General features: G+C 60.0%; 4 protein-coding genes across 12 annotated transcripts in view; 3 read left to right on the forward strand and 1 right to left on the reverse strand.

Annotated features, from left to right (window-relative positions):
- Positions 1 to 18118, reverse strand: part of LOC126935360 (glutathione S-transferase P) — a 175241-nt gene that overhangs the window by 139474 nt on the left and 17649 nt on the right. The window contains exon 1 of one of the 7 annotated variants that reach the window (XM_050756682.1): positions 17654 to 17657. The exons of 3 other annotated variants lie outside the window; for them this stretch is intronic. The gene's annotated coding sequence lies outside the window, so the exon portion shown is untranslated. Of the gene's footprint in view, positions 1 to 9648; positions 9653 to 12248; positions 12253 to 15006; positions 15011 to 17653; positions 17658 to 18118 lie in introns of those variants that run through there. 3 more of the 7 variants (XM_050756668.1, XM_050756673.1, XM_050756694.1) reach the window with 3 other exon arrangements.
- GPR152 (G protein-coupled receptor 152) lies at positions 20 to 2054 on the forward strand. The gene has a single exon (XM_050756716.1). The coding sequence runs from the start codon at positions 610 to 612 to the stop codon at positions 2041 to 2043; it is 1434 nt and encodes a 477-aa protein (XP_050612673.1). The 5' UTR covers positions 20 to 609; the 3' UTR covers positions 2044 to 2054.
- Positions 9692 to 15207, forward strand: CORO1B (coronin 1B). 3 transcript variants are annotated; one of them, XM_050756715.1, is made up of 12 exons: positions 9692 to 9821; positions 10197 to 10401; positions 10580 to 10782; positions 11123 to 11245; positions 11349 to 11478; positions 11691 to 11872; positions 11961 to 12080; positions 12800 to 12904; positions 12976 to 13121; positions 13399 to 13456; positions 14309 to 14587; positions 14757 to 15207. In XM_050756715.1, exons 3-12 carry the CDS (start codon positions 10582 to 10584, stop codon positions 14880 to 14882), a joined length of 1470 nt encoding a protein of 489 aa, XP_050612672.1. In that variant the 5' UTR covers positions 9692 to 9821; positions 10197 to 10401; positions 10580 to 10581; the 3' UTR covers positions 14883 to 15207. The 3 variants fall into 3 exon arrangements, with proteins under 3 accessions (XP_050612672.1, XP_050612671.1, XP_050612670.1); XM_050756714.1 differs by having other exon boundaries at positions 10212 to 10401; XM_050756713.1 differs by lacking the exon at positions 10197 to 10401.
- PTPRCAP (protein tyrosine phosphatase receptor type C associated protein) lies at positions 15363 to 17751 on the forward strand. Its single transcript, XM_050756773.1, has 2 exons — positions 15363 to 15638; positions 16891 to 17751. Exons 1-2 carry the CDS (start codon positions 15378 to 15380, stop codon positions 17506 to 17508), a joined length of 879 nt encoding a protein of 292 aa, XP_050612730.1. The 5' UTR covers positions 15363 to 15377; the 3' UTR covers positions 17509 to 17751.

The following is an 18118-nucleotide window of genomic DNA, read 5'->3' on the forward strand; positions in this document are numbered from 1 at the left end:
CCCGGACACAGTGGGATTCCACATGGCAGAAGATTAAGTCTGGCTGGACACAGTGGCTCACGCCTGTAATCTCAACACTTTAGGAGGCCAAGGTAGGAGGATCACTTGAGCTCACAAGTTCAAGACCAGCCTGGGCAACATAGTGAGACTGTGTCTCTACTAAAAATTTTAAGAGTAGTGGGTGCACACCTGTAGTCCCAGCTACTAGGGAGGCTGAGATGGGAGGGTCGCTGGAGCCCAGGAGGTGGAGACTGCAGGGATTGTGCCACTACACTCTATCCTGGGCAATAGAGCAAGGCCCTGTCTCTCAAAAAAAAAAAAAGAAAGAAAAGTCTGGGTTGAGCCCTGGCACCTCCCTTCCTACCTTCACTGATTCTCTGAACTTTCCTCTCTTTGCCTGTAAAGTAGATTGTATGAGGACTCCATGAGGTCACCCACTTCAAGTCCGTGGCAGAGGATAACTATCCACAAGGCGATGACAATGGCGCAGGGAGGGATGGCGACTTGCCTGGAGACACACAGCACCGTCTCTCCCATACTCAGTCATTCACACCATCACTGATTCACCAGGCACCCACTCCGTGTCCAGCAGGACTCCAGGGACCCCAAATGCACACTACTATGGAAGCCAACCTGGGTGCCACCGGCCACGGGCCCCGCACGGAGCTTGATGATGAAGACTCCTACCCCCAGGGTGGCTGGGACACGGTCTTCCTGGTGGCCCTGCTGCTCCTTGGGCTGCCAGCCAATGGGCTGATGGCGTGGCTGGCTGGCTCCCAGGCCCGGCATGGAGCGGGCACGCGTCTGGCGCTGCTCCTGCTCAGTCTGGCCCTCTCTGACTTCTTGTTCCTGGCAGCAGCGGCCTTCCAGATCCTGGAGATCCAGCATGGGGGGCACTGGCCACTGGGGACAGCCGCCTGCCGCTTCTACTACTTCCTGTGGGGCGTGTCCTACTCCTCCGGCCTCTTCCTGCTGGCTGCCCTCAGCCTGGACCGCTGCCTGCTGGCGCTGTGCCCACATTGGTACCCTGGGCACCGCCCAGCCCGCCTGCCCCTCTGGGTCTGCGCCGGGGTCTGGGTGCTGGCCACACTCTTCAGCGTGCCCTGGCTGGTCTTCCCTGAGGCCGCCGTCTGGTGGTACGACCTGGTCATCTGCCTGGACTTCTGGGACAGCGAGGAGCTGTCGCTGCGGATGCTGGAGGTCCTGGGGGGCTTCCTGCCTTTCCTCCTGCTGCTCGTCTGCCATGTGCTCACCCAGGCCACAGCCTGTCGCACCTGCCGCCGCCAACAACAGCCCGCAGCCTGCCAGGGCTTCGCCCGTGTGGCCAGGACCATTCTGTCGGCCTACGTGGTCCTGAGGCTGCCCTATCAGCTGGCCCAGCTGCTCTACCTGGCCTTCCTGTGGGACATATACTCCGGCTACCTGCTCTGGGAAGCCCTGGTCTACTCCGACTACCTGATCCTGCTCAACAGCTGCCTCAGCCCCTTCCTCTGCCTCATGGCCAGTGCCGACCTCCGGACCCTGCTGCGTTCTGTGCTTTCGTCCTTCGCGGCAGCTCTCTGCGAGGAGCGGCCGGGCAGCTTCACGCCAGCAGAGCCACAGACCCAGCTGGATTCTCAGGGTCCAACTCTGCCAGAGCTGATGGCAGAGGCCCAGCCACAGATGGATCCTGTGGCCCAGCCTCAGGTGAACCCCATACTCCAGCCACGATCACATCCCACAGCCCAGCCACAGCTGAACCCCATGGCCCAGCCACAGTCTGATTCTGTGGCCCAGCCACAGCTGAACCCCATGGCCCAGCCACAGTCTGATTCTGTGGCCCAGCCACAGCTGAACCTCACGGCCCAGCCACAGTCAGACACTAAGGTCCAGACCCCTGAAGCCGCTGCCAGTGTGCCCAGTCCCTGTGATGAAGCCTCCCCAGCCCCATCCTCACATCCCACCCCAGGGGCCCCTGAGGACCCAGCCACACCTCCTGTCTCTGAAGGAGAAAGCCCCAGTGGCACCCCGCCAGAGACGGCCCAGGGTGCAGGCCCCACGTGAAAGTCCAGGAACGCCCAGGCCCACGAGAGCGGTGAGAGAGCACAGGGGAGACAGAGGAACCAGCCAGTCAGACAGGTGGGGAGCTGCGGACGGCGTTGTCCTTAAAAACCCTGCCGAGTCCCTGGGGCCTGGAAGGAGGACTTGAGGGAGGGGAAACAAACCAGCCAAAAGTCTCAGGCAGTTCCATGTCAGCGTCCCCTGCTCCCAGCCACCAGCCTTTTCCATGGTTGCTCCCAACACACACACAGTTGCCCAACAGCCTCCGAACCACAGCTAATGGCGTCTTGCAGGGTTCTGTCCCTCAACACCCCAGACCCTGCTGACAACTCTCCCCTGGGCCTCAGTCCTGCAGGACAACAGGGGGCACTTTCCCCGGGCTTGACCTGACCTCCCCTTGGTCCTTCCCTCCCTCTCCTCCTCTGGGCCTGGACACAAGGATGTGAAACAAAAAAGTCCCTGCAGAGAAGAGGGCCTCACAGGAGCCACCAGCCCCAAGCAGGAGCCCGAGGCCCTGGTGACCCACAAGCTGGCCTGGCATGGCCAAGCCTGGTCCACCAGTCCCCTTCCCCCAACAGTCACTGAGGCTGGGGCAGGGCCTCCCTCAGCAAGGCGCCAGAAGAGGCAAGAGCTGCCTAGCCTGGATTCAAACCCAGCTCTGCCATGTCCCAGCTGAGCGACTCTGGAGGAGCAACTTCACCTTCCAAGCTCCCGTGTCATCGGCTATTGAGAGGATGAAATGAGAAAGTGTGTAAGGCACCCACAAGAGCCTGGCACACGGAGGGGCTTGGCAAACTGGCCTTTCTTCTCCTTCATCCACATACAGGGATGTCCCTTTAGAGGCTGGGGATGGATGGAGGAGGCAGCAGGGAGAGCCACCACCTGGCCCAGGCATCTGGGATCTTGTGACCAGTCTGGGCTGCAGACACCCAGGTGGCCTAAGATCAGAGGGCCGCCCCTGTGCTTTGGGGGCCTGCAGAGGACTTCAAAGTCTGACTCTATTTAAAAGTTCGATTAGCATCCGCCTGCTCCCCACCTCCCGTGGAGGGCAGCACTAGATTCTCTGTGGGGGCTGCAGGTACAGAGGGCCCCGATCCTGCCTGAATAGCAGCCTCCCTCTGTCTGAGCCCAAGTGCACAGATGGGAAGTTGTCCAAGCACACACAGCTCAGGGCACCAGTGGTTCTATAAAGGGCAAAGGCTCCCAGAGGTCACACAGCCTCTCTAGGGCAGAACCAGTTCTTCCCTCTCAAGCTGCTGATGCTGCAGAAAAAACTAGAAGTGCTGAAGGTTTATCTTCCAACCCCCACTCCACTTCCCTTTTCCTACCCATCATCCTCTCCTGGCACCCACCGCACCTGCGTTCTCCCAACCCCCAGTGTTCCAGTCATACCCCCTTATCCCATTAGCTCAGTATCGTGACCTTCAGCAACTGAGATGCCCTTCCCAGCAGGTATAAATGACAATGATGTCTGATGTGCAACCCTTCCCAGAGACACCTGCATTTTCCAAACGCAGCAGACGGTGCAGGCAGCCTAGGGTGATACAGTCAGGTCTGGGTTCTGGTTACTAACTTCCTCTCAACCCATTTTCTCCTCTGTAAAATGGAGTGATCATGTTCCCCTTGCAGGCTTGGCAGTTCTGATCACTGACTGAGCCCAGGGATGGGAAGTGCCGTGGGCGGTGGTGGTGGTGATACCAGAAGCATAGTCGTAGTGATGGAATTTTGGGCACTGAGGCCCATGGGAGAGAGATTTCTGGCCAGGCATGAATTTATTGAATTCATTCATCCAGTATTTCTTGGGCACTAGCTAGATGCCTTCTGGCCAGCCTTCCATTCTGGAGCCACCTGGGTGGGGTTAAGGGTGCACTCTCGCCGGGCGCGGTGGCTCAAGCCTGTAATCCCAGCATTTTGGGAGGCCGAGACGGGCGGATCACGAGGTCAAGAGATCGAGACCATCCTGGCTAACATGGTGAAACCCCATCTCTACTAAAAAATACAAAAAAAAAAAAACTAGCCGGGCGAGGTGGCGGGCGCCTGTAGTCCCAGCTACTCGGGAGGCTGAGGCAGGAGAATGGCATAAACCCGGGAGGCAGAGCTTGCAGTGAGCCGAGATCGCGCCACTGCACCCCAGCCCGGGCGACAGAGCGAGACTCCGTCTCAAAAAAAAAAAAAAAAGGGTGCACTCTCTTGGCCGGGCGTGGTGGCTCACACCTGTAATCCCAGCACTTTGGGAGGGTGAGGTGGGCAGATCACGAGGTCAGGAGATCAAGACCATCCTGGCTAACACAGTGAAACTCCTTCTCTACTAAAAATACAAAAAAATTAGCCAGACGTGGTGGTGGTCGCCTGTAGTCCCAGCTACTCGGGAGGCTGAGGCAGGATAATGGCATGAACCTGGGAGGCAGAGCTTGCAGTGAACCGAGATCGCACTACTGCACTCCAGCCTGGGCGACAGAGCGAGATTCCATCTCAAAAAAAAAAAAAAAAAAAAAAAAAAAAGGTGCACTCTCTGGTGACCATCAGGGGTTGTCTGAATCCTGGCTCCACCACCCACAGGCTGTGTGACCTTCCACAAAGCTCTTAGCCTCTTTGGGACTCAGTTTCCTCATCTGTAAAATGAGGGTCTTAATAATGGAATCCATCTTGCAGGACTGTGAATCCCTATGAAGCGTTCGTGATCGTCAGCCATTAATTTGATGACAGCAGTGGGCACCTCCTGGTCTCACTCAGCCCTGGGACCAATACTGAGCCACAGGCCAGCGCCTGAGTGGCAGGTTGCCTGCCCCCCAGGCCTCCCCACCACGGCATTGCCTCCTGTTCCACAAGGGAAGCTCTTGCTCTCCCCATCCCATTGAAGTCCACACTCTGAGCTTCAGGGCCTGGACTCTGGTCCCCCTTGGGGCACTCCACAGTGCCCTTCTCCCTTTTCCTGGGCAGGGCTCCCAGAGCCTTTTCAGCATGGCAGGCAGATTGGGAAATAAAACCTCAGCACCAGCTGCTTGCCTTCAGCTCTGGTCCACACTCCAAACCCCACCTCTTGGGGAGTGGGCCAGCCCCACTTCCAAGGACCCCAAGGGGAATCCCACCCATAATGGGTGATTTCTATCCAGGAGAAAGAGCAGTGCTGACCATCACCCTTGGTCAGCCAGAGCAGTGGATGCTCAAGAAAGGAATAAGCGAGGTAGCTGGTACCCCAAAGCCGCCAGCCTGAGGGAGGTGGGGCAGACTCCACCTGTGGGACAGGATGGGGTGGAATGCCCGAAGGGTTTTGCAGAATAAAGAAGAGTTCTCAGGCCAGACACGGTGGATCACACCTGTGATCCCAGCACTTTAGAAAGCCAAGGCAGGCGGATCAACTGAGGTCAGGAGTTCAAGACCAGCCTGGCCAACATGGTGAAACCTCGTCTCTACAAATACAAAAAATTAGCCGGGCGTGGTAGCGCATGCCTGTAATGCCAGTTACTCGGGAGGCTGAGGCAGGAGAATTGCTTGAACCCGGGAGACACAGGTTGTGTAACCCCCTCGAGGGGTTCACCTTGCCTGCTGCCTAGACAGAGCTGATTCATTAAGACAGGGGAATTGCAATAGAGAAAGAGTAATTCATGCAGAGCCGGCTGTGCGGGAGACTGGAGTTTTATTCTTACTCAAATTGGTCTCCTTGAGCATCTGGGGAGCAGAGTTTGTAAGGATAACTTGGTGGGTGGGGGAAGCCAGTGAACCAGCAGTGCTGATTGGTCAGAGATGAAATCACAGGGAGTCAGAGCTGTCATCTTGCACTGAGGCAGTTCCTGGGTGGGGGCCACAAGATCAGAGGAGCCAGTTTATTGATCTGGGTGGTACCAGCTGATCCATCAAGTGCAGGGTCTGCAAAATATCTCAAGCGCTGATCTTAGGAGCAGCTTAGGGAGGATCCGAATCTTGTAGTCTCCAGCTGCCTGACTCCTGAACCATAATTTCTTTTTTTTCGAGATGGAGTTTTGCTCTTGTTGCCCAGCCTGGAATGCAATGGCGCAATCTCAGCTCACCACAACCTCCACTACCCGGGTTCAAGCGATTCTCCTCCCTCAGTCTCCTGAGTAGCTGGGATTACAGGCATGCACACCACGCCCAGCTAATTTTGCATTTTTTAGTAGAGACTGTGTTTCATCATGTTGGCCAGGGTGATCTCAAACTCTCGACCTCAGGTGGTCCGCCCACCTCGGCCTCCCAAAGTGCTGGGATTACAGGCGTGAGCCACCATACCTGGCCCTAAACCATAATTTCTAATCTTGTGGCTAATGTTAGTCCTACAAAGGCAATCTAGTCCCCAGGCAACGACGAAGTCTGCTTTGGGAAAGGGCTGTTACCGTCTTTGTTTATAAACTAAGTTTCTCCCAAAATTAGTTCAACCTACACCCAGAAATGAACAAGGACAGCTTAGAGATTAGAAGCAAGATGGAGGCTGGGCACAGTGGCTCAAGCCTGTAATCCCAGCACTTTGGGAGGCCGAGACGGGCGGATCATGAGGTCAGGAGATCGACACCATCCTGGTTAACACAGTGAAACCCTGTCTCTACTAAAAAATACAAAAAAACTAGCTGGGCGAGGTGGCAGGCACCTGTAGTCCCAGCTACCCGGGAGGCTGAGACAGGAGAATGGCGTAAACCCAGGAGGCGGAGCTTGCAGTGAGCTGAGATCCGGCCACTGCACTCCATCCTGGGCGACAGAGCAAGACTCCGTCTCAAAAAAAAAAAAAAGAAGCAAGATGGATTCAGTTAAGTTAGATCTCTTTCACTGTCTCACAGTTTTGCAAAGGTGGTTTCCGTTGCGGTGAGCCGAGATCGCGCCACTGCACTCCAGCCTGGGCAACAGAGCGAGACTCTGTCTCAAAAAAAAAAAAAAAAAGAGTTCTCCTAGTGGCCCATGGAGGAGGATTTTGTGTTAGAGAACATGAGCATGAAGGTGGGCTCAGCCCAAAGACATTGCCCAGTCACACACCTCCTGCCTACCACATCCCAGGGGGCCAGTCTCCTGCTGCCATCTGGAAGACCCACTCCTTCTCCAGGTGAGAAATGCCTTTCCTTCCCTCTCCTTCATTGATTCTGAGAGTTGTGATTATGAATATTGTTCAATTCTACATTCAGGGTTGCTGCTCATTCATTCATTCCTCATACATTACTTGATCTCATCCCGAGTGTTGGGTCTTGTTCTAGGTGGTGGGAATACAGTAGGAAGATAGGCAAAGTCCTTCCCCTCGATTTGCTGACATTCTGGTGGAGGCTGACACAAAGCACATACACCAATAAGCACCTGATGCACATCAGGCGGCGCCGCAGAAGAACACAGGCCGGGTGGTGGCTCACACCTGTAATCCCAGAGTTTTGGGAGGCTGAGGCAGGAGGATTTTTTGAGGCCTTTGAGGCCAGGAATTTGGAACCAGCCTGGGCAACACAGGAGACCTCCATCTCTACAAAAATAAAAATTAGCTAGGCAAGGTGCTGCGTGCCTGTAGTCCTAGCTACTTGGGAGGCTGAGGTGGGAGGACTGAGCCCCAGCGTGTGAGGTGGTAGTGAGCTAGGACCATGCCACTGCACTCCAGCCTGGGCAACAGAGCAAGACCCTGTCTCCAAAAAAAAAGAATAATGCAGTCAGGACAAGCAAGGCCCAGAGAGTGGCTGGGTGAGGAGTGGTCCGTGAGAGCCCTAGGAGGAGGTGACATCTGACCAGAGACCTGGATTGAGTGGGGAATGGAGACTTTTTGGGATCTGAGGAAAGAGTTTCCAGATGGAGAGAACAGGATGTGCCCAGGTCTTGGGGTGGGAAGGAAGGTGGGTGGGATCTAGATCCATCCAGCCCCAGGGTTTATACAGCAGTAGGAAAAGCAAGGGCTTTGGACCCAAGCAGGCGGGCACCGCACCTCTCTGTGCCTGTTTCCTCAATGGGGTGTGGTGATGGGAATGAGATGGGGGACAAGCCCGAGGTAACTCTCAGACACACAGTGGGGGCTTCTTGTAGCCAGAGACAAGGCTCCTGTGGCTTCTGCTCTTCCCCCGCTTCCTCCTCCACCCGTCTCTTTCTAGGAAAGGGACGGTGCCATCGGTCAGCCAGGGCAGTGGATGCTCAAGGAAGGAATAAGGGAAGTAGCCAGTGCCCCAGAGTCGCTGGCCTAAGGGAGCAGGGGTACACTCCACGTGTGGAATGGGATGGGGTGGATCTGGAGAGGCTAGTCTGGGCTCCTTGTCACAGGAGCTGGCTAGAGGAAGACAGAGGCCTGTGAATGGATTTCCAGGCCTCCAAGTGAGATGGTGGAGAAAAGAAGGCAAGGTGCAAGGGACTTGCTGGCCATGGCCCCCTTTCGACTTGTAATAAGAAGGCTCGGCAGAATGCACAGGTGTTTACCCCGAAAAATGGGACTCCTGGGTCTTCCACTCATTCCATAAACACTGCTGTTTTCTCGATGGGCACAGTGGCTCACACCTGTAATCCCAGCACTTTGGGAGGCTGAGGCAGGAGGATTGCTTGAGCCCAGGAGTTCAGGACTAGCCTGGGGGGCTGGGCGCGGTGGCTCACGCCTGTAATCCCAGCAGTTTGGGAGACCAAGGCAGGTGGATCACCTGAGGTCAGGAGTTCAAGACCAGCCTGGCCAACTTGGCGAAACCCCATCTCTAATAAAAATACAAAATAATAGCAGGGCATGGTAGCAGGCACCTGTAATCCCAGCGACTTGGGAGGCTGAGGCAGTAGAATTGCTTGAATGCGGGAGGCAGAGGTTGCAGTGAGCCGAGATCGCGCCATTGCACTCCAGCCTGAAAAGAGAGCAAGAGTCTCAAAAAAAAAAAAAAAAATTAGCTGTACATAGTGGCGCGTGCCTGTAGTCCCAGCTACTCGGGAGGCGGAGGCAGGAGACTTGCTTGAACCCGGGAGGCAGAGGTTGCAGTGAGCCGAGATCGTGGTATTGCACTCCAGCCTGGGAGACAGACTCAAAACAAAACAAGACAAAAAAAAAACCACCAGCCTGGGTGACAGAGCAAGAGACCCCATCTCCACAAAAGGTAAAAGAAAACTTAGCCAGTCGTGGCTAAGTTTGTGTCTGGAGTCCCAGCTAATTGGGAGGCTGAGGCAGGAGGATCCCTTGAGCCTAGGAGGTCGAGACTGCAGTGAGCCATGATCATGCCACTGCACTCCAGCCCGGGTGACACACCTTGTCTCAAAAAAAAACCACCCCAACACCTGCTGTTATTTTCTTTATATTGTTAACCAAGAGCATGAACTTTTATAACTTAAAAAGAGTCACGTGAACATATCCACGGTCCGTGTAGATTCTACATTTATTTGTTGGGGGCGGTAATGGGGCCCTTTGGAGGCGTGCGTTCGGTCGGGGGCCGGGAAGGCGGGGCCTCACCGAATCCTGGAGACTCCTGCGGATGCTACTGTGAGAAGCAGGACCGCGAAAGGGCTTTGCGTTCGCGGAAAGCCTGCAGCCGCACCTGCGGCGCCTCTGCGGCGGCCGCCGTCGGTCCTGCCCCGCCCCCTTCTTCCCCAGGAGCTGCAGAGGGGGGCGCTCTACCGGGTCCTGGGGGCGGGGCTCCCCTGGCCCCGCCCCCGGCGGCGCCGCTCAGCCTCCCGCCCCGCCCCTCCGCGCGTGACCTCGGCCCCGCCCCCGCGAGCCCCTGCCCCGTCCCCGCCCCCGCTCCCGGTCCCTCAGTCACTTCCTGAATCCCGCTTCCTGCTTCCCAGAGGCCGGGATCCGGAGCCGCCCGAAGCCGGTGCCGCAGCCCCCGGCTACCCCGGTGCCCCCGGTAAGAGCGGCAGGGCCGGGGCTGGGGGCGCGGGCGCAGGCTGGGCGGGGCTGCGGGGGCTGAGCGGGGATCGCGGGTCCCAGGAGCCTTTCCCCTCCCTTGCGCCCACTCTTAGTCCTACTCCCCTTGGCCGCCCATCCTCTCCTCTCCTGGGCGGGGGTCCCTGGAAGTTGGGCTCCTGGTTCACCCTGGACCCCGCTCCGAGGCCGCTCTGGGTTGCTTCGCGGCCGGCAGCTGCGTCCCGACCCCCATCTCTTCCTGGGGGTCATGCCGGGGCTCCCTGGACATTCCCTGGGACTCAGAACTGGGGCCTCACTCGGCCCCACAGTAGAGAGACTTTTCCTGCCTCCTCTCTCCTTCCTCCCCATTACCCAGCCTCCGAATCTCTAGGCAGGAAGGAGGCTGCTCCCGACTGGCTGGGACCTACAGCAGAGCTGAGAGCTCTCCAACTCCGGCACCTCCCACCTCCTGCCCCGCACACACACCAGGGCCAGGGAGGGGCCCTGCATCCTGCAAAGCCCCTCAGCACTCAGCGGTGATCGGGGCCGGAGCATTTACCCCTCAGATCACTGCCTGCCGGGTGAGAGGTGGCCAGGCTCTGCACCTGTGACCCCATTCTGTAACTGGGGAAACTGAGACCCAGGAGGGTTACAGTGGCCAGGCCCCCGGTTGCCTCCTCTCGGCTCACCTTCAGCAGCCTAGGGAGGGCTGGAGTTGTTCGGCTGCACAGAGCTGACCCCGGCCTCTCTGTCCCGCAGGCATGTCCTTCCGCAAAGTGGTCCGGCAGAGCAAATTCCGGCATGTGTTCGGGCAGCCGGTCAAGAACGACCAGTGCTATGAGGACATTCGCGTGTCCCGTGTTACCTGGGACAGCACCTTCTGCGCTGTCAACCCCAAGTTCCTGGCAGTGATTGTGGAGGCCAGTGGCGGGGGTGCCTTTCTGGTGCTCCCCCTAAGCAAGGTGGGTCCTGTCAGGGTTGGGGGGAAGAGGAGGCACCTCGGCCACCCCTGCTGGGCCTTTCTGCATACCTCAAATCCCTCATCTTGCCATTTCTCACACTGCTGGGCAGGCGTTATAACCCACATTTATTGCCCCAAGTGTTAGCACAGATAGAGAGTGGCCTGTTGCCATAGAGTCAGGATTAGAGGCAGCAAACATTTCCTGCTCACCTGGCAAGTGGGGCACAGTCACATCTGGGCCACCTGTGAGCCAGGACTTGCACGTCATTCCCACTCCATGGAAGGGAAGACCAAGACTCCGGGAGGGATGAAGCCCCCTGACTGCCCCCTCGTGCCCACAGACGGGCCGCATTGACAAGGCCTACCCGACGGTGTGTGGGCACACGGGACCTGTCCTGGACATCGACTGGTGTCCCCACAATGACGAAGTCATAGCCAGCGGCTCGGAGGACTGCACGGTCATGGTGAGGCACAGGACTGGCTGGGCCAGGGTCTCGGGCGTGGCTCAAGGGGGCCAGCAGTAGGGCCATCAGAGGACTGAGCCTGGTGGCCCTATCCCTACCACAGGTGTGGCAGATCCCAGAGAATGGGCTGACCTCCCCACTGACAGAGCCGGTGGTGGTACTGGAGGGGCACACCAAGCGAGTGGGCATCATCGCCTGGCACCCCACGGCCCGAAACGTGCTGCTTAGTGCAGGTCTGCACCGCCCCCCGTTTTGTCCCCCCACGGACCTCTCCATACACCCCAGCAGCCCCTCCAGGGCCCACCTGACAGATGGGAAAGCTGAGGCCCTCAGAGTTGGAGAGACCCAGTCTGTCCCAGGGTGGTGGGCAGAGTGGGCCTTGGCCTGGTGAGCTAATGGCCTCCTGCCACCCGCCTGGCCTGAGCTGACAGCCCTCACCTGCCAGGCTGTGACAACGTGGTACTCATCTGGAACGTGGGCACAGCAGAGGAGCTGTACCGCCTGGACAGCCTGCACCCTGACCTCATCTACAACGTCAGCTGGAACCGCAACGGCAGCCTGTTTTGCTCAGCGTGCAAGGACAAGAGCGTGCGCATCATCGACCCCCGTCGGGGCACCCTGATGGCAGTATGTGGCCTCAGAGGGCAAGGATGGCTGTGAATAGGCCCAGGGCCTTGAGCAGGGCACTGCACTGACCAGCCTGTCCCCCCCACAGGAGCGGGAGAGGGCTCATGAGGGGGCCCGGCCCATGCGAGCCATCTTCCTGGCAGATGGCAAGGTGTTCACCACGGGCTTCAGCCGAATGAGTGAGCGGCAGCTGGCACTCTGGGACCCAGTGAGTGGCCAGCTTAAGGGGGCAAGCTTGAGACTTGGGCCCCACCCTGGAGAGCTCTGCCCTGGGCCAGGCAGGCATGGTTCACCGGAGAGGCCTGTGGTTCCTAGGTTCTCTACCTGGCACTTGAGGCTCTCAGGGCTGGGGACTCTGTCAGCCTTTCCTCTCCTGCCCCCTGCTCGCCCAACTGCCCCGCCACTCCCCCATGGCCTCCCACTGCCTCCGTGTCTTTGCCCATGTTCATACCAACGAAAGAACCTTTCTCTCCCTTGGTTGCCTGTACCACCCACTGCCTATGCAGGGCTCCCCACTCCTCCAGCAAGCCTCCTCCTCCAGCAAGCCTCCCGGCCCTGCCCTGAAGCGTCCTCTCCCCCAGCCCTTTCTGCTTCTGCACAGTGACCTCCAGGGCCCCTTGATCTGGGGCTGGTGCTGCTGGCACCCCAGGCTCCCCACGGTGGGGTATGTTTCAGCACTTGTTCAGTGGCCTGGGCATAGTCTTAAGGCCTGGAGGAAGCTGGAAAAGAGGGACCCTGGGAAAAAAGTGGAGCCAGGAGGGCCAGGTGGGGGTCGTCATGTGGGAAAAGGCATAGAGGCAGCAGAGGGCCCACCTGCATTTAGGGGGCAGTGCTGGCTGGCCTTAGTGAGGCCAGCTAAGGCCCGTCCTGGTTTGGGATTAGGGGGCAAGGAGGTTCTGCTTGGCCTGACTGCCCCCAATGTGCCAGGAAAACCTCGAGGAACCCATGGCCCTGCAGGAACTGGACTCGAGCAACGGGGCCCTGCTGCCCTTCTACGACCCCGACACCAGTGTGGTCTACGTCTGCGGCAAGGTGGGGCTGGGCAGGGCTGGCGAGGGGCAGGGAAGAGGCATGCCCGGGTGCTGAGCCCCCTCCCCACACAGGGCGACTCCAGCATCCGGTACTTTGAGATCACAGAGGAGCCCCCCTACATCCACTTCCTGAACACATTCACCAGCAAGGAGCCCCAGCGGGGCATGGGCAGCATGCCCAAGCGGGGCCTGGAGGTCAGCAAGTGCGAGATTGCCCGGTAAGAGGGCCAGCGAGGCCACTCAGGGACAGGGGCATCCAAGGTAAGAGGTCAGGTCACTGGAGGCTGTTCAGGAGCAGGCTGAAACCTTGGGCCAGGGAGGCCCGGCGGGCCATGGGAACTGTCACGAGGCAGCCTGTGTGGCGGTCTAGCCGCCTTAGGGGTCAGCCTGTGGAGGTCCTGGGGTGAGGACTGGAAGTGAAGGATGCTGGGAGCTAGGAGAGCTGGCGGTGGGGAGGGCAGGTGTTCCACCCACGGCTGCTCCTCGCATCCCCAGGTTCTACAAACTTCACGAGCGCAAGTGTGAGCCCATCGTCATGACTGTGCCAAGAAAGGTGAGGCCACCTGTCCCTCTGCTCATTTGCCCCTTTCTCCAGCAGGCAGGCCATGCAATTGTGACTAGGGCAAGGCCTGTGAACGGAACATGACCTAGTATGGTTTGTGGGCAGTGAGCTGGACAGATGCCAGCTTGCCCTTGTACCAGCCAGCTGTTGGGCTGTGCCAGTCAGGGGGCAAGTGGGGATGAGACACAGGGTGAGTGGGGGCCCTGCCCTGGATGAGCCACAGGAGAAGGATGCCAGGCAGTCAGGGAGGGAGTGGGAGCCAGAGATCTTCCTGAAGGAGGCAGTACCCATAGCACAGCTAGGGTGGCGCCATCCACTGGGGGCAGGCCAGGCGAAGGGCACGGTGGTGGGAATGGAGAGAGGAACACGGAGTCTGGCCGCAGTGGGGAATCCCATGAAGAGGGGACCGGGCCACATGTGGCTTGGCCTCAGATACCAAGAGCCTTGGACACGCTTCCATGATTCTCTGGCCAGCGTTTGCCGACTGCTCTTTCAACATGCCAGGCACATTTTGGGGAGTGAAGCTGAGAGCTGAGCTGATAGGGCCTGCTCCAGGAGCTCACAGTCCATGGACCCCAGAATCCCACAAAGCCACACAGTGGCCCCTGTGGCCTGCAGGGGAAGGTGGTGACAGGGGCCTTGCTCAGAAGGGTGGGAAAGCTTCAGAGGGAGCTGTTGGCGGCGTCCAGAAGGGAAGTGAAAGGCCACAATGGAGCTTTCGAGAGGCCCCTTGGGGCCAGGCCATGGGAGAATGGGTTAACAGAGTGCAAGCCTGGAGGCCCAGGGATGAGGGGACCCTATGGGGCCTCCCAACTGATCCTGACGTCCTGGCCCCCTGCCCAGTCGGACCTCTTCCAGGATGATCTGTACCCCGACACAGCCGGGCCCGAGGCAGCCCTGGAGGCTGAGGAGTGGGTGAGCGGGCGGGACGCTGACCCGATCCTCATCTCGCTGCGGGAGGCCTACGTGCCCAGCAAGCAGCGGGACCTGAAGATTAGCCGGCGCAACGTGTTGTCTGACAGCCGGCCCGCCGCGGCCCTGGGCTCCTCCCGCCTGGGGGCCCCTGCAGCCACCACCACTGCTGCTGATACCACTCCCAGCGGCAGCCTGACCAGAGCTGGGGTATGCACCCACAGGCAGGGGTGATGCTGGGAGCCCCTCCTGTGGCCCTGGCCTGCTGTGTGGGCCTGGGCCATTTGCTCTCCCTCGCTGGGGTAGTGGTGGGTTTGGGAGGGCTATGGCTTAGCAGCCCCTGACCACCACCCCCTACCCCCACGTCATGTCCCCACAGGAGGCTGGGAAGCTGGAGGAGGTGATGCAGGAGCTGCGGGCCCTGAGAGCGCTGGTCAAGGAGCAGGGGGAGCGCATCTGCCGCCTGGAGGAGCAGTTGGGCCGCATGGAGAACGGGGATGCGTAGGGCCACAGCCACGCGCCACCTTCATCTCCTCCTCCGCCCCCTTCCCACTCAGCTTCTGCCAGCGGGTCGCACCCGGCTGGCTGGCTGCCCAGGGCCTCTGAGGCAGCGCAGGGGTCGGTTCCCACCCCGACCTGTCCCGGGCCGAGGCCGAAGCCACCACCCAGCTTTCTTCACTGTTCCTGTGGAGGATTTCCATGCCCAGGCGAGCTCCTCCTCCTCTGAGGGACCATTTCCCTGACCACTGCCCAGCCCTCTGCTCCCTCCCCAGAGGAGGCGGGAAGGTGGGCTCTATATTTTCATTCCAAATAAAATTCTCTTTCTAAAAGCCGGGCTGACCTGCCGCTGCAAGGGTGGGGCTGAGAAGTCTGGAAACCTGGAGACAGATGATGTCGCAGGAGTCACCCATGTGCCGGTGTGGGGGCAGTGAGCAGCCCCATAGACATTGCTCCCCTGGATTGTCAGGCAGGGAAACTGAGGCAGAGGACCTGGGCACACATGCAAGGCTGCATCCAGCTTCAAGTTGGTGCTGCTTCTCCCTTGGAGGACAGGCCCTGCAGCCCAGCCTCCTCCAGGAAGGCCGGGGAGGGTCTGGTGTGGACCAGGGGTCCTGCAGCAGGGAGGGGCAGATGGGGTATGTGGGCAGGAAGCGGAAGCCCGGGCCACCCTTCACTGCAGACGAGCACTGAGCTCACTTCTCGCTCAACACAGCCAGAGCTGGAGGTGGGTGCCCGGCGCGGAGGGGCCTGTGGACCAATGGTGAGCCTCCGAACCCCCGGGTTCTTGGGATGGGGGCCACAGGCGGTCGGGGCTGGACTGTCTGGGCCGGTGGAGCTGAGGAGGGCCCCACACTGGCTCCGGGGAAGAGGTGAGACCTAAGAGAAGTATGGCAGAGGCTGGACCTTTCTCTCACCTGAGCTGGGCTCTCTGGGACTCCCAGCATGGCCCCCGGCACCCCACACTGGACCAGGCCCCCCTGAGGAGCCCGGGGAAGGCCCTCACCTGGTCTTCCTGTGAGCGGGAACTTGCATTCCTGGAACCTGGGTGGACAGCCTGGGGTGCTGGGGGAGGCTGGCTGCACCTCAGCACCCCTCCCCCGACACCCCCCACCTAGCCTGTTCCGACCGCAGACTTCCTCTGGCAGCTGCGCCCGCCTCCCCCAGCCCCCGGCCCTGCACGCCTGGGGCCCTCAGGGACTGGGAGTGGAACGGAAACCCTGCAGCTGGGGCAGCCCCGTGGTGGGGAGGGAGGAAGAGGGGCCTCCCGGAGCCCTGCTTGGGGACCTGGCCAAGCAGAAGATGAGCAGTTGCCTCGGGGAGGGTCCAGGCCCCTCCATCCTCCATCCTCCATCCCAGGCCTCAGGGAGAGCGAGCCCTGACACCAACTAGCAACCTCTTTCCCTCCCTCCCATCTCCTCCCCCACCCACCCAGGCAGCCTAGACATGTTTCACCCACGCTGACTACCTACTAACATGCTTGACCCAAAAAGCCCCCTTCTCCTAGCAGCTTATTGTGGGGGGTAGATAATAGACATACAAAATGAGTACAATTATCTCTTGATTAGGTGGCATGAGAGGAAAAAGGCGCTGAGTGCTAGGGGGTGCTGGGGTGGGCTGCAGTGATAGACATCAGGGTAGAGGTTAAGGTCAGGTTCAGCCTCACTGGGGTGACCTTTGAGCACAGTGAGCAGGCCATGCAGCCTGGGGGAGGGGAGGGTGGGAAGAGGTGGAGCTTTCCGGGCAGAGGGAACAGCCAGTGCGAAGGCCCCAGGCAGGTGGCTCTGTGCAGCGGTTGGGGGAGGCGAGTGGTAGGGAGGAGGTTGGAGGAATGGGGGCTGATCTCACAGGGCCAGAGCCTGGTTGACCAAATAAGGCCTTGGCCTTCTCTGCTTGGCTGTCCCAAGAGGATCCCAAAGAGAAAAAAAGGAAAGTGGTCTTGATCACCCAGCCTGCCCCGCACCAGGCCCCACCCCAGGTGCTGAGCCCTCTGAGCCCCTGCCTGTCTCCCACAGGCTCTGCCCTGCACCCTAGGGCTCGGGATGCTGCTGGCCCTGCCAGGGGCCTTGGGCTCAGGTGGCAGCGCGGAGGACAGCGTGGGCTCCAGCTCTGTCACCGTTGTCCTGCTGCTGCTGCTGCTCTTGCTGCTGGTCACCGGCCTGGCACTGGCCTGGCGCCGCCTCAGCCGTGACTCGGGGGGCTACTACCACCCGGCCCGCCTGGGTGCCGCGCTGTGGGGCCGCACACGGCGCTTGCTCTGGGCCAGCCCCCCGGGCCGCTGGCTGCAGGCCCGAGCTGAGCTGGGGTCCCCAGACAATGATCTTGAGCGCCAGGAGGATGAGCAGGACGCAGACTATGACCACGTCACGGATGGTGGCCTGCAGGCTGACCCCGGGGAAGGCGAGCAGCTATGTGGAGAGGCGTCCAGCCCAGAGCAGGTCCCCGTGCGGGCTGAGGAAGCCAGAGACAGTGACACGGAGGGCGACCTGGTCCTTGGCTCCCCAGGACCAGCAAGCGCAGGGGGCAGTGCTGAGGCCCTGCTGAGTGACCTGCACGCCTTTGCTGGCAGCGCGGCCTGGGACGACAGTGCCAGGGCAGCTGGGGGCCAGGGCCTCCATGTCACCGCACTGTAGCAGCTGGTCTTGGTGTCCCATCTCTGCCACGGCCACTCACTCCCTGTACCTCTGCTTCCCAAGATGCCATGGCTGGATTGGACCCCCACCCCACATGACCACACCTCAGACTGTCACCCCCCACCAGTTCCCAAGTCCACGTGTACCCCCCTCACCACGGGAAGGGCCCCACCCCCACCCCCACCCCCACCCCCACCCCCACCCCCACAGGCATCAGGCAACCATTTGAAATAAAACTCCTCCAGCCTGTGACCCTGTGGTCCTACAGAGACCCCTCCCTCCCGGACCAGGGGCTCCCCCTGGCACAATCCAACCCACCCCTGCCCCCAGGCGTGCAGCGCAGAGAGTCAGGTCAGCGCCATGATTCAGCCCTTTAATCTTCCACGGGAGCAGCTAGCTGAGCGCAGGGCATGGTGGGCAGCAGCGCTCTGGCCCCAGCAGTCGTAGCCTGGAGCCCTCCATGCCCATGATTCAGGGGCACAGCTGCCCCAGCAGGCACACACTTTCGCACGCACTCACACCCCACTCCCAGACACACCCCCAGGTCTCTGACACTGGCCCAGGGACCTGCTGCCCTCACAGCCGCAGGGATAGGGCTCAAGGGCTGCCC

Source organism: Macaca thibetana, chromosome 14, assembly GCF_024542745.1.
Source record: "Macaca thibetana thibetana isolate TM-01 chromosome 14, ASM2454274v1, whole genome shotgun sequence".
Taxonomy (NCBI): domain Eukaryota; kingdom Metazoa; phylum Chordata; class Mammalia; order Primates; family Cercopithecidae; genus Macaca; species Macaca thibetana.